A 16,000-nucleotide genomic window follows, 5' to 3' on the forward strand; every position below is an offset into this window, starting at 1 on the left:
GTTCTCCAAACCAAGTACTTACTGTATAAAATTATGATCCTGTGAGTTACGTTTCTTATGAGCATGACAGATCTGTAGACACGTGTCATAGTGGTTACAAACACTAAGTTTCCTTTGCTTTCATCGTTATCAAGAAGCGATTTTGAACAATTTCAGATGTTCTGTTTTTTTCAATTTCGTTACGAGAAGGCAATAATGATGTCATGTAAAACATGTAAAGGAAAGTTGATAGTTTGGTTATTTTATCATTACTCATCTTCGTCTTCTCAACAAGAAGATAATACACATGAGCTCATTTGCTAAAGAAGTTGAAGGATGTTTAATTGCTGGTAGCCACGTAGGGGCTTTTGTCATAACATTTTGCATCTTAATCCCTCGAAACTAAGTACATGCAGTATTAGTTTATAGATAACATAATATTTTTGTTGTTGCTGTGAGCTTATTCATATGAATTTTAGACATGTTTCTCATATGTTTCTGTCATATGCTTTACTGAAGAACAGCAAATGTTGAGTTTATTGGCAAGAGAGGTTGATCATTACTTTACATTTAAGTTCATTGAAGTGCCGGAGCATAAACTTGTCTTGAAATGTTAGCATCCAAAACTCTCCAAACCAAAAACGTGCAATACTAGACACGACAGGAATTCCTTGTTGTTGTGAGTTATGTTTCTTAAAAACACTGATTTTTTTCTGCTTTTGCAATGTACTATGTTCAAAAACACTCTTGAACAATTTTCAGATTTCGTTTCTTTCTTAAGAGAAGAAAACGGTGAGGTCATGTGAAGCATGTTCCTATAAGTTTTATTTCGTTAATAATTTTTCTTTACCCATCTCCTCAACCGTAAGGTGATACGGTACCTAAAAAGTCATAGGCCAAAGGTGTTGAGCTTTACTTCCCCTTTTTAAAGTAAATTTAAGAGCTGGGGCATTATTTTTAAAAAGTTGGCATTTTAAGCTTTGTACACCGAGGACGAGTCTTACTGAATGGATTTCTTGTTGCAGTAGAATTGTATTTTTTATGAGCTTGATGGAGTATTAGACAATTGTATAAAGTGTTTGCAAAAACTGTTAATTTATTCCCTTTTGCTAATGTCCGAAGAGTTCATTTGCCAAGTTTTGATTGTCTTTTGTTTTAATCATCAGGGGTTTGTTTTATCATGGTCATAGAGGAAAGAAACTTAATTAGAAAAAAAGCCTTCATATAAGAAGAGATACTGTAGGACGCAATTTCATCAAAAGTTGTGATTTTCAACATTTCCAAAATGCAATTGATGAATATTTCTCCCCAGGGCACTGAAAGAAAGTAGTTTCTGGTCTTGTTTTTTTTTTTTCACGTCAGTATGTTATAATACCCGCGGGTTTACGCCCATCCCACCAATTTCCATCCGGATACTGTACCCAGCCCTGTTTTTTGTTTTTCGTTTTTTATTTTTGTTTTACACTGCAAAGAAAATGAGAACACTGATGTTTGAGAAAAATCCCGACATGTTTGATTGGGCAATTCTTTTGTGATGTCTATTATTCTTTCCAAATAAGTTTTTTGGTTATCACTGAGGACAAATACAGATACCCTATTTCTTCTACCAAAACCACAGCACTGTATATTCTCATATTTCTACAGTATTTCGTCTCAACACTTGCCCTATTGATATTTCAAAGCATGTTTCCCTGTGCGCTCAAGAAACTCCCCCATTAAAGGAGACCTCCGGGTGATTCTCAGATTTTTACATTTGTACAACTATGAATTAGTTATAGGGCAAGTCCAAGATAACACGCACGTTACGTATGGGACATTCAGAGACTTTTATGACCTGAAAAATAGTGTTAATGGCCTTTGATCATATTGAACTTCATCACGGTGATTGATATCTGGGAGAAGTATAATCTTGTAAAAAATTGAGAAAAATGACCTTGACAATTATATTCTAGAAGAGAAAATATGTGCCGTTACGTATGGGACCAGAAAATTTTTGTTTTTTTGAACATTTTTTTCAACCTCAAAACTCTCTGAAAGTATACCATTCTACAACTTGTAACTCACTGTGATGAAAGTCACAACACTCAAGATTATCACAGGTATGTTTCATGTCATTAGGCAAAAAACTCTAATTACAGGTTCTAATTAAAGACAGACATGACGTGTTACGTATGGGACAGTTACGTATGGGACACTTTGTCCCCCATTCATTTAGTGTGTGAAGAACCATGTTTATGGGTATTTTGCATAATCATTGAAGTAGAATCAGTTGAAACTACTCAAATACTGATCCAGATTGTCAAGGAAACAATATTCCCCAAATATTCACCATCATAATCATATTCAATCATATTTTTATATTTTTATGACCAACCTGGGTATGCATGCCCTTTGTCCCCCATTCGTTAAGTGTGTGGAGAAGCATGTTTATGGGTATTTTGCAAAATAATTTTGCAAAATACCCATAAACAAATTTTTGCATAATTATTGAGGTGGAATCAGTTGAAATTACTCAAATACTGTACTGATCCAGATAGACAAGGGAACAATATTCCCCAGATATTTACCATCATAATCACATTCAATCATATTCTATATTTTTTATGACCAACCTTTATTTTTTTAAATATATATCTATATTTTTTATGACTATGTATGCCCTATTCTTATCAGGATAGTTACTACTGAAAAATTGAATACCTGGTAGTAGGGGATGGCTAGTAACCGATCAGTGGGAATCAGTGGGAATGCTGAGGGATGATTGTTCCAATCCCTGTGGGATTCATTTAAGAGTACATTATATATATCTGCTGTTGTGTGAAAACTATTTGCTTCAGAATGGTCTCATATTCAAGTAATGTGCAGATTAATACCCCGTCACTGACCAGGCACACTAACCTGGAAACATTAAACTGCACATTACTTGAATATGAGACCATTCTGAAGCAAATAATTTTCACACAACAATAGATATCTGTATATATAATGTACTCTCAAATGAATCCCACAGGGATTGGAACAATCATCCTCCAGCATTCCCACTGATTCCCACTGATCAGTTACTAGCCATCCCCTTTAAGTGTTTACTTCCATTGATGAAGGGCAGTTTGCCATTTAGTTTCAATAAAAAACAACTTGACACAAGAAATATTAAGTTTAATAAATAAGCAATACCTGCTGCGTGGAACCCCAATGATCGAGTAGATACATTGTATATGATGTCTGTCTAGCAGTCAGGTCATTGATTCGAGTCACACCTCAGTATGTATACCCATGAATTTTGTTGTGGCTACTACTGAAAACTGAATAAGGACAATTTGGGTATCACTTGCAATAAAAAAAAAATCATTTTACATTTTATTTTTATTCTATATATATCACAACCATTTCAAATTGGATCTCCATCACATAAACTTTTAATTCCTCTAGTCTTAGGATTTTATGCTCCAAAGTAATTCATATAATTGGTTTCCAATCATCTCTTTAAATGTTGAAAACTGAATCCCCATTTCTACAAAAAACTATACCATCCCTTTAATGCTGATTTTTCATTGTGTATTTTGCCATTTTCCCCTCCCCCTTTCTGAAAATTGTTCAGTCAAGTTCATGTATTGTTTCAAGTGTCTATAACTCAAAAAGTAGCTACAATGTTGGGATGCTTTCTTCAGGATGATTGACCATTTGTGTACTGAGAGACCTTCCCAGCTAGCTACATGCATTCACATGCAATATGTATGAGGATGTCCCATACGTAACGCATTTGTCCCATACGTAACATTATTTCAATGCCTACTAAAAAATATTTCTTTTACTTTTTTTTCTTTTTTCTCTGGTATCTAATTTCTCTAAACAAGAAATTAGAACTTTCCAAAAGGGCATTAAAATAACCTTAGCAATTTCAGAATAAACCTAAAAAAATGACCTCATTTTGTTACGTATGGGACATCTCATGATAGGACACGAGCTAATTTGCATAATCATTTGCATAATCCCTAAATTTTCATACCAAGTTAAACTATGTGATGAACTTCTTATGTCCACATATTAATCTAATATTATTTGCTTTCCTTTGAATTAATATGAATTTTTATAAATGTCCCATACGTAACGCTGTGTTTCACATATATGCAAATGAAGCCCTTGAAATTTGCATAAATTTACATGATATCATTTTTTCCTCCACGGAAATCAAAACTTCAACTCATAAGCTTCAAAATGATACCAAAGATGTCAATATTGAGCAAAGATGAAATTTTGCCTTCTGAGGGGACCTTATCTTGGACTTGCCCTATACTGAGGACAGAGTTTCAGAATTTGTGATAATTGGGATGAAGAATAAGAATATTTTCAAAAAATAGAACAAATTGCAATGAACAAGGATGATGACATGGGAGAGTCACCATAAGAATGCATGAGTTTGGGCTCAAGGAAGCAGAACAAAAGAATAAGGCATGCATAGATTATAGACAGGTGAACTCGCAAGCAAGCGGTATTGTTATGGACTTACACTGCTATCATTTCTGAAATATGTGAACCTTATAGCTGGTAAAATTGGGTCTTTGAGAGCGTCTGGGGGCTACGCCCCACCACTTAAAGCGTCTGGCAACGGTCATGCATTTATTCTGTAAGTGTAAGAACAAGTTCCAGTGGGTTTCATGGGGTTACTTTCCTAATTTTCAGCTAGGCTAGCCTAGCTGGTAAGAGTTTGGTCTTTGGGGCGTCTGCCGGCTATTGTCTGGCAACAATCATTCAATTATCCTTTGAGTGTATCACAAGAACAAGTTCCAGTGGGTTTCAGGAGGTTATTTTTCCAGCTATATATAGGCTAGTCTAGCTGGTAAAATTGGGTCTTTGAGGGCGTTTGGCGGCTACCCCCCCCCCCCCCCCCCCCCCACCACCACCATTTAAAACGTCTGGCAACGGTCATGCATATATCCTGTAAGTGTAAAGAACAAGTTCCAGTGGGTTTCACAAGGTTACTTGTTCAGCTAGGCAAGCCTAGCTGGAAAAAGTTTGGTCTTTAAGGGCGTCTGGCGGCTACCCCCCACCACTTAAAACGTCTGGCAATGGTCATTCATTTATCCTGTAAGTGTAACGAACAAGTTCCAGTGGGTTTCATTAGGTTACTTTTTCAGCTAGGCTAGCCTAGCTGGAAAAATTTGGGTCTTTAAGGGCGTCTGGCGGCTACCCCCCACCACTTAAAACGTCTGGCAATGGTCATTCATTTATCCTGTAAGTGTAACGAACAAGTTCCAGTGGGTTTCATGAGGTTACTTTTTCAGCTAGGCTAGCCTAGCTGGAAAAATTTGGGTCTTTAAGGGCGTCTGGCGGCTACCCCCCACCACTTAAAACGTCTGGCAATGGTCATTCATTTATCCTGTAAGTGTAACGAACAAGTTCCAGTGGCTTTCATGAGGTTACTTTTTCAGCTAGGCTAGCCTAGCTGGAGTGGGGCCTTTAAGAGCGTCTGGCGGCTACCCCCCACCACTTAAAACGTCTGGCAATGGTCATTCATTTATCCTGTAAGTGTAACGAACAAGTTCCAGTTGTTTTCATGGGGTTACTTTTCCAGCTAGGCTAGCCTAATTTTGGGGGGTCCTTTCTGTGGCTCTCCTGGCCACACCCACCACCGATGACCAGCCAGACGTGCATTTCCATACTCAGGGGCATACGTACTAAATTGCTATACACATAAAAATTGGTAACCTTTTCAGCTAGGCTGACCCCCGCTGGCTCCCGGACTAACCAGCGGCATCGCGGCAGCCACCCACCACCAGCAGCAGCGGTCTGGTGACGACTCGACGCCGAACGATGCCGCGAGCACACATGCACGGGAAGCTAGTGTAGTGCATAACGTTAGTGGATGTGTAGCACCGTAGTAGCTACGGCTACTGTACGCTGCGCACATTATTGTAGCTCACAAGTTTACAACCTCCTCAACACCACTCTGAGAAATGTTCTCACTGTTCTAAATGTCGTACATGGGGAATTTTACGCCGATGACATAGACTCTACATTGTGATTACATGAATAAAGCATTTCGACGGCAAGATTACAACTTACAGTTTCGGGATGTTCCAGGAGACACCGTTCAAACTTTGCTGCAAAATCAAAATAACTGGTAATGCGCACGCGCGTGTCAAAATTTTATTTCGCTGCTGCACGCATGTTGCCCATATTACACGGGTATTAAAACGGGTATCAAACGAAGTACGGTACGAGTCAGCCAATTCCCATTCATTGGAAGGAAAAACAAGTGCCATGTACAATTTGTATACCGTGCATTGCACTCACGGTGAACGATTCCCCCCGCCGTACGTCGTAATTTCCTACACTTGTAATTAAAGGGGGCTTTGCGGGATTCCAGCCTCTATTTCAGCTTTGGATGGTATGAGTTCTCTTCGGACGACACATCGCAAATCTGCAAAATTATGAACGACTTTGTTAACGTAAATGTCGGGGGAACGATATACACCACGTCCAGGGCTACCCTTTGCCGTTTTCCTGATTCAATGCTTGGTTCAATGTTCAGTGACCGACTACCGTCCACTCGAGATGAAAAGGGGAATTACCTAATCGATGGGGACGGTCCCTTGTTCAGACATGTCCTCAACTTTCTTCGCAGGTCAGTCTTAGTTCTTCCGGAAGACTTTAAAGAACTGGACATGCTTGCCCAGGAGGCTGACTATTACCAGATTAATGAATTGATTGACGCCGTCACCCAACTCAGAAATGCAGTCGCCATTGAAAGGGAAAAAGAGGAGGCAGAAAAGAATTGCGTTAAAGAGCAAGAATTTCTTGAGGTAGAATTTGAATGTGCAAACGGACGCTGGATCATATTCGGGAGCTCGGATATCTTGCAAAAGATCCCCGTTGTTATGGAGAGCTTCGGAAATCACCAGCGACTCGTCAGAAACCAACTGGACCACATTTTCGGACCAGAGGAGAATGGTCTGATTATTCCCCGTGAGCAGCCACTGAATCGTGTGAAACTCTTCAGGCAAATAACACAGCTTGGTTTTAAGCTTGTATCTTTGTCGTCCAGTGGAGGGGATGAACGTTCTACTGACAGGTGGATTTTTGCCAGGGATGCGAAAACAACGTCTGGCACAGTAGATCCCAAACTGGCCAAAGCAAAATGACAGCAGTTTGCTACATTTCCTATATTGATAACAAAAGTAAGCGATATACATGTAAGCCTCATAATGATAAATGTAATCTGTGAAAACGTACCGTACTTGATCATATGCCATGCCTAGATCTAATTTAAGGACGAAGGTCTATTAGTATTGTATTATTTGTCATAGGAGAGGGTATTGTATCCATCTCTGAATTTTTCCCTCAGAGTCAGAGGACAAAAAGAAGCAGGAAAAGCACTTGGTCTATGTGATTACTCACAAAGTCATAAAAATTATTCATGGTTTTTGCAAAGTTGTCAATAACATTTGTATATAGGTTCTCTCTGATTTTTTGAAAATTGCCTTCAAGTTAATCCTGCACAAAAAAAAAGCTTTTACATGGGGCAAAATTGCAGTAAAATTCTGAACAAAGTTTTCATCATTTAATTTGTTAATATGATCATTCTTATTGCTACAGTATTCATGCATCAGAATACACGTATACCAACAATTTACTGTAGGCCTGCTGTACCTCTTCAGCCCAAGTTGATGACAAATACTTGAGAGAAACCAGCGTAAAAAGGCTCAGATTTCATGATCGTACTGCACATGAACGTTCCAAGCAATTTACAATGAAATCTGAGGTAAAATGTGTGTTAGTTACTTAGCATTTCTACATGGTATGTCATTTTGTGATTTCGGCCTATACATGTGCATCATTCCTATGAGATAGGTGACCTGCAAAGTCCCATGCGTACAGAATTTCATTTTGATGCAGAAATATACATGATTAAAATTACAATTGTAGGCCCTACTAGTGTTCAATTACACTACACTGTATGTCTTGCTGTAGTTTAAAGGGATCATATAATTTTGGTTGAGACCTAATTTCAGGTTTCTAACATTTTTTGGTGAGAAAATGAGAAACCTCTTATGAAATGTGAAAGAGCATGGAATTCCATAAGTAATTCAACATTTATTTGATGAAAATTGGTTTAGAAATGGCTGAGATATCCAAAACAGAGCGATTCTGATAAAGTGTGGGGCCCACACTTCATTACGATCGCTTTGTTTTACTTGTTTTTGGATGTTTTAGTCATTCCAAACATGATTTTCATCAAATAAACTTTGAATTCCTCTTAAAATGGTACGCTCTGTACTATTTCATAAGTGTTTTCATGGTATCTTGCAAAAAGTTAAAAGCCCAATTCTCATCTCCACCAATACTGTAACAGTGTACCATCATCCCTTTAACCTGTTGAGGTCGAGCTTGGTACATGTATTTCCAAAAATTTCTATCTGCACAGGGTCTAACAGATACTAGGGTTGAGAATGATTTATGCTCCCATTCTTCGAATTTACTGCCTGATATTGCTGTTCAGACAAAATGAATTAGGAAAGCCACATTATAGCAGTAGTGTGTTCAATTTAACTACATGATGTTTTTCCATCACTATGACCTCAACTCAAAGTGGAGAATGTGATGCAATCTGCCGTGGTGCAAAAGTCTTACTCATAGAACTGCATCTATAGTTTCTCAATTATGTGTATTCATATCTATGGAGAGAATTCCACTGCTAGTCCTACACTATTCACTGCATGAGTTTTAGAAATGGCTGGCATGGCTCCATGAAACACAAATATGAAAAGCAACTCAGGCCAAACTTCTTTACTGACTGTACACTGCGTAATACAATGTATGTATGTCGTTCACCCAAATATATGCACATACAATTTGTGTGCATGATGTTATTTGTCATTTTTCATACACTTACACAATGTACTGTTTACAATGTACAATTGTAGTATACTTTGTCTATATGTACAAATAGCTTGAAAGTGCTATTTTATTAGTAGCTGGAACGCTTCTTTTTTTTAATGAAATCCATTCAAGGTATTAGAAGTGTTGAACATATATTAGAACAGATTGTACCTCAGAAAACAGAATTCCTTTTTAGAAAAAAAAGAAGAATACATTGTAGTTAAATTCGTAATGAATTTCATTGGGCTTGAATTTTGTGAAGAAATCACATTACAGTAATTGTGAAACAGACCAGCAGTGACATTAGTACTACTATATACATGTACAACTGTACAGTAAATGGTAGAATACTGTAAAGCCATACCAATAAGGATGGGCATGCTATGATATTCATTTACAATTATATTGAAGTGCTTGATAATACAACCGTACATACACTTGTATATCTTATGATTTTTCATTCCAAATTATGTTGCCTCACTGCTTTAATGGTTCACATCTTCTTTCCTATACAACTGTACATTGTGAATGTATTCAATTCATTGGGTAGAAGTATAATGGATGTGTAAGGGAAGGATGAAAGTTTAGCAGCTTCTGTCAAAAAGTAAGCTTTGTAATCTTAACGTTCAGTTACAGTTACAAGATGTAGGCTATGTGGAACGTATTGTACTACATTTGTACAACTAAAGCTGTCAGTAATTCTGACCAGTGGTATGGGCAGCTTCGAATTGTAGATTTGATATGCCGATATGTTACTATGCTGGACCTATAGGGTGTACTTTGTACCCATGAATTAACAGAATTGTGCAATTTTCCAAATACTGTAAATATCTTTCATTATCAGTAGTGTGTGTGCTTGCAACTTCAAAAAGATGTAACATGTAAATCCAGTTGTGCTGTATTCTTTGTGTAGTAAAATTACTTTTCAGATACAGTGTACATGTACTGAGGAGGGTGATTCATAAAACTGTTCATAAAGTTACGAACAACTTTCATACGAACAACTGGTGATCTGTTCTTGTGCTGAATTATTGAAATTCTGATAAGTACATGTATTTGTATAGCACATCAGAACTGATCACCAGTCGTTCGTATTAAAGTTGTTCGTAACTTTACAAGTTACAGCTCTATGAAATAGGGCCCTGGTATACACTATACCATGTATAGTTTATCCGTCTCAACATTTGTGCTCTCCAGTAGAGTAATGCATGTCCCTTAGTCCTGATCCAGGAACATAAGAGTGACAGGAACCAAAAGTGCGTGAGCGGGCGCTGGTGCAATAGAACTTTGTAGCTGAATTAAACTGTACAATGTATACCATTTTCTACACTGTACATTTATCTGTGTGTGATATTATACTTGTAGTGCTGATCATGCCTTTTAATATGCAATTTCTGTATGTTTAGTTTCTCCCAAATGTGTACAGCTGTACTTTCAAAGTAAACATTGCCTACTTTCAAAATATTCGTCCATGTACATTTAGCTCTTTGTGTGTTATTTGTTGGAATTGCAACTTCTGTGGAAATACACCAAAGTGCAAAAATATTGCAAGCAGTGTTGTACAAGTTGAATTTAACAGAAAGCCTTGTCCATACACACTCATTATACACATGTAATGAGTACATAAGAGCAGCTGAAGAGTAGCAAAATTCATTGTTTCCCACAATAGAAAGTATTTTTTATTTGTCCTTGTCCTTGCCATTGTCTTGGTGTACTGTACAAGACTAAATATACATGGGTAATTCCATAGAAAGGGTACCACTGATTAAACATCCCCTTCTACAAGTTACATCATGTCATTGCTTAGAAAGAACAAGCCTAACAGTAATTTTACTCTTGAGTACTGTTATCCAGGTTCCTTTTTGGAGGCAAACAAGAATTGCTACAAAATACTGGCATTTTCACCAAAAGAAAATGTGCAAAATTATGATGTTGTGGTAAAATTGTGTGACATTTTTACTGTAATACCAATTTGATAGATTTACAGCTTATGGATGGATAAAATGGCTCAAAAATGATAGAAAACAAGCAAATTTTTAAAACTATGTACAAAGTCATGCATCTTTATGATGAATTTGTTTTCTTTCTTTTTCTTTTTGCTCTGTAGTGAATCTCAAGAATTAAATACAATGTACCTGTGTAAGATTTGGTGTCCAGAAAATTGCTTCAACACGAGGAACCTTAACTTATGAGAGTGGAATCCATATTAAGCACAATGTTGAACTCTTTGTTGTTATTTTGGGGGCACTCACATAGTTTTAAAGATTTTAAGAGAAAATTGGGCGAAAAAAGAACAAACATGAAAGGTACAGTGTATAATCAATTGTAATTTTCACATGGTTTTGGTGTCTCGCGAAATTTCACGTCGCCCAGGGCACATTGACAGCTCATTTGTGTGTGTGTGTGTGTGTGTGTGTGTGTGTGTGTGTCCTACACATTACAATAGTAATTGCACCTCATTTGAGTATTTTACAATGTAGCTGTGCCTGCTATCTTTGTAATAGACCATTATCGACGCTGACCGTTGTCATTTTAGATTTGAAACAACAACAACAATTACAATAACAAAATAACAACAATTGATGCAGAAGAATATTTGATGCCTCGCCTACATGAGGAACCTTGGCGAATCCTTTTCCTGGCCTAAAATTGGGGTTGTGTGAATCTTGATAGTGTAGTTGATTCTTTATTTCAAAATGACCACTTGTATTGAAAAAAAAAAGAAGAAAACTACACGTAGTGCAAAGTAGATATTGAGATATGCCAAACACAGGTTCCTCATGTAAAGGGGAATCCCGTTATAACGAGATTGTCGGTTTCAGATGATTTTTCTCGTTATATCCGGATTCTCGCTGTATCTGAACACTTGTGGCAAGTACTGTACTGACTTTATACAATGTGTACAGTAAACATGCTCTGTTAAACTTGGGTTACATGCATTGAATAAAATTATGACAACGTCATATTGATGAACAGAAAAAACAACAGGAAATGCGACTAGAAGATGCGAGAGCATTCTTGAAATACATGTAATTAGGCTTACAATCCGCCTCGGGCTTTCGTCAGTGTTTTTGTGTATGAAAACATTCTTTTATTTGAGACTCCGTCTTATAAAAATAACGTTCGAAGTCCAATACCAGGTACGTGGAAAATTCTAGTCTCTAAAGTATTGATTGCTTATTATATTGTTACCTTCCACGGGGCGGGGAGGGGGACTTGTTTTGCCCCCCCCCCCCAAAAAAAAAATGGAGAGGGGGAGGGGGGTAAGTGTCCCCTCTGCCCCCTCCCCCCCCCCCCCCCACTCGCTCTTCATTGCATATAGGCTGGAATTTCGATTTTGGCGGCCATCTTGAATGTCTCAAAATCAATCAACAGTTACACCAAGGTAAAAACCCTCATTTTTGTCTAAACCTTTTCATTTGAACATTATAAGGAAATTTTCGGGATCATTTTGACGTCATTTCAAATACTATATCAAATACTGTATTGTTCTCCAAACCCTCCAGAATGCAAGAATTGCATCATACAAATTCGGATGAAGCACCCTCGAAATAGAGTTCAAACAACAACAACAACAACAACAACAACAACAACAAAGCAACAACAACAACCAAAAAAAAAAAAAAAAAAAAAAAAAAAACGTTGGGCAGACGGTAAAACACGGTTTGTACAGCCTCTTACATCCTCTCCACCTTTTGCCAAGACCCTCTCGCGGTAGCGGGTGAGCGAAGCAAGCCCAGCCGCCCCACTCGGCTCAGTCGGCTGGGCTCTCTTCACCATACAGCGAGAGGGCCTTGACAAAAGGCTACTTGCACCCACACTCGATAACAACAACAACTCGTATAACAACAACAACAACAACAACAACAACGTATAAGGCGGTCAAGGCGGTCGGACGTGCCTTTTCTGATGCCTCTTATTTTCTGATTTTCTGATTCTCTCCAAGCCTTCGAAGTTCTTATTGGGACATTTTATTTGATTTATCTGATATACAACCTCAACCTGCCGCGGCATATATGGGAAACAAATCCCTGAACTTTTCTCACAGCTGTGTTATTTGGATATTTCGGGTAAGGAAACATTTTGGGCTTCTCTTCGCACAACTAACACCCTTCTTCTTTTGTTGACTTCCTCCAGTCCTAGAGAACTGCGTTAGATTCGCAGAAATTTAGTAATACACTGGTTGTCATGTACTAATGTGGTCATAGGTCAAGCCGGAGAAAACAGACAAGAATCAACACAATGAATAACAGCAAAGAGCAGGAGAGATGAGGAAGACAAGATGAAAGCAACAGATCAAGCAGCAGGTATATGAAGAGGTTACAATGTCATAGATGAGCGAATCATATGCATATCAGCTAGGAAGCGAAGGGAGTTGATGTGGAGAAATGCAGATTCTTCCTGGGAAATATTAGGGTCACTTGTTCCGGGGAGTATTAGGCTGGCAGTGAGTGTGGCTTGCTTATCTTGGGGCGTCCGGGAGAGCAATTTCCGTAATCTTTCTGGTAGGTGTGAGATATATATCTTCCTCTCCTTGGCGTACAGCACGCATTCCCTAAGGAGATGTGTGATATCTAGTCTCATCTTTGGGCATCTGACAGGGGCATCTAGTATTCTGTAGCTTCCCAACCACAGTTAGACGGGTGTTAATGGGATAGACTCCACAAAGCAGCTGACACTTACTGGTACTGCCTGTCGAAGTGAGTGCGAGTCAAGTCTGGCGGGGAGGAGGCCGGGTAGTAACCTGAGAGGGGTCCAAGGAACTGAGGAGGTGAAGTGTGGACTTGGTGGCCATTGCCTTTGGATTTGTCTTCTCTGTGACCCAGGACTGCTGCACTAGTGATCCTCTTCCACTGCTGAAAAGTGGTGAGCATGTTCATGACATCTTCTAAGGGTGGAAGATTGTACTGCTAAAGAAGGGTCTTGAAGGCTTTGGTTGTTTTGGAGCTTGGGTGGTGACACTGCATGTGCTGGAACAGACGGTACTCGACCCTGTTGGGTGTTAGTGTGATCAGCTTCCCAAGCAGCCTGAGCCGGAGTATGGCAATCTTGTCAGAGAAACATTGGGAAGCCCGGTCAATATGTGAACAGATTCGTTGGCTGTGGAACGAGGAAGTCCTAGCAGGGTTCTGAATAAGGTCTCCTGGGCCTTGTCTAGGGGATTCATAGCTGCCTTTGTGAGGTAAGTTACCTCAGATCCGTAGGTCATACGCGGTAGGCAGAAGCGCTCCCACAGGGATGCTATGACTTGGACTTGGGTCATGGTTACCAGTAGAACGGATACCAAGGTGGGGGTGCTTGTCTACCTGTGGTATGGTAGGCCCTATCTGATCCAAACTGCCACATGTATGTTGTCTGAGGTCCTGGTCCAGTAACGATGACGACACTCTTGGCAGTGTTGATAGTGTATCTCCATGCACTTGGTGGAGTATTCATTGGATCATGCTGTTCAGCTCATCTGCTGACGTTGCCACAAGAGCAACATCATCTGCCAGAACCAGTATACCAGTACGTATACGTGTAGATAGAATGTACTGAAGACCCGAGCCTGGAGTCTCGAAGTCTTGTGATGAGACCATTGATGTACATCAGGTAGAGCAGAGGGGATAGGATTCCGCCTTGCTGACACCTTGCCTCACATGAAAGGATTTGCTTGTTCTGCCGTTCCACCAGACCTTGGCCGTCAGGCTTTCGTACAGATTTTTCACGAGTAGCCACAGAGGCTTCCATGCACACCTGCTTTGAAAAGCTTTAGTAGCAGGCCATTGTGCCATACAGTATCGAAGGCCTTTGCTGCATTTAGGTAGGCCACAAAGGTTCGCATCTTGCTAAGTGAGTTACTCTCAATGACGATGTTCAGGATGCTTGCCAGTAGCACACATGAGTGATCTTCCTGGAATCCACTTTGCAGTTCATCTGGCACATTCGATCTGCGAAGAGTCTCCTCTACGTGTGGTTTCATGAGCAGCTCTATGAGTTTACAGAACACAGATGTCAGAGAGATACCCCTGTAATTGGAGGGGTCATTCATCGGTTTCCCTTTTCCTTTGTGTACGGGTAGGATGAGGCTGATCTGAAGCTGGCTGGGACATGGCAATGGTATACAAGTGAATTGAATACTCACAAGCCTGATGAGACGTGCGATGGGACCGGCACATTTGATGTGCTCGGGCAGATTTGGTCTTGCCCACCAGCTTTTCCTGCCTTCAACTTACAGATTGCATTGTTTAAGTGTGAGGTGGTGATTCTCACTTGGGTTCTCTGTAGGATTTTCGCTGCGATACTCACTTCCTGGCAACGGCGTAGCCAGGATTTCATCTTAGGGGGGGGGGGGCGGTTAGTCTGCGAGGGAGCGAAGCGACCGAGCCCGAGCGAGCGGAGCGAGCGAGGGGGGGGGGGGAGGGTGTGGGTTTCCCCCCTCCCACGGTAAGAACTTTTTGCATTTTGATGTTGTAAATGGTGCAATTTGATGCATGTTTTTGCGCGTTTTATCGACGTGAAACAGTCCCACTTGTTTATGGTAGCAGTTTACTTTGATGTAGATTATTATTGAAAAATTTGCCTATAAAAGGGTATATTTTAGATACACTTCTTGTATTAATTCTTTTCACTGAATATCATGAACGCGACTGAACCCGAGCGAGCGGAGCGAGCGAGGGGGTAGGGGAGGGTGTGGGAGGGGGGTGTCCCCCCTCCCACGGTAAGAACTTTTTGCATTTTGATGTTGTAAATGGTGCAATTTGATGCATGTTTTTGCGCGTTTTATCGACGTGAAACAGTCCCACTAGCTTGTTTAAGGTAGCAGTAAATTTTAGTGTAGATTATTGTAGAACAATTTGCCTATAAAATGGTATAATTTAAATACACTTCTTGTATTAATTCTTTTCATTGAATATCATGAACGCGACTGAACCCTAGCGAGCGGAGCGAGCGAGGGGGGAGGGAGGGTGTGGGAGGGGGGTTTCCCCCTCCCACGGTAAGAACTTTTTGATTTTCCAATGGTGCAATTGATGCATGTTTTTGCGCGTTTTATCGACGTGAAACAGTCCCACTTGTTTAAGGTAGCAGTATATTTTAGTGTTGATTATTATTGAACAATTTGCCTATAAAATGGTATAATTTAAATAACACTAGTCTTCTT

At 39.5% G+C, this 16,000-nt stretch overlaps 2 protein-coding genes across 2 annotated transcripts; one reads left to right on the top strand and one right to left on the bottom strand.

The window, feature by feature from the left end:
* Positions 1 to 6,410: 6,410 nt before the first annotated feature.
* LOC139723941 (BTB/POZ domain-containing protein KCTD6-like) lies at positions 6,411 to 7,121 on the top strand. The gene has a single exon (XM_071635142.1). It carries the CDS (start codon positions 6,411 to 6,413, stop codon positions 7,119 to 7,121), a length of 711 nt encoding a protein of 236 aa, XP_071491243.1.
* Positions 7,122 to 13,769: 6,648 nt separating this feature from the next.
* Positions 13,770 to 14,942, bottom strand: LOC139723942 (uncharacterized; the record flags this gene model as incomplete). The annotated part of the gene is made up of 2 exons (XM_071635143.1): positions 13,770 to 13,907; positions 14,636 to 14,942. Coding segments are annotated over 2 exons (445 nt in total), but the record flags the coding sequence as incomplete, so codon positions are not given.
* Between the last annotated feature and the right edge of the window lie 1,058 nt (positions 14,943 to 16,000).

This window comes from Diadema antillarum, unplaced genomic scaffold (assembly GCF_040938485.1).
Source record: "Diadema antillarum isolate AM-2024a unplaced genomic scaffold, OU_Dant_1.0 scf00000203, whole genome shotgun sequence".
Taxonomy (NCBI): domain Eukaryota; kingdom Metazoa; phylum Echinodermata; class Echinoidea; order Diadematoida; family Diadematidae; genus Diadema; species Diadema antillarum.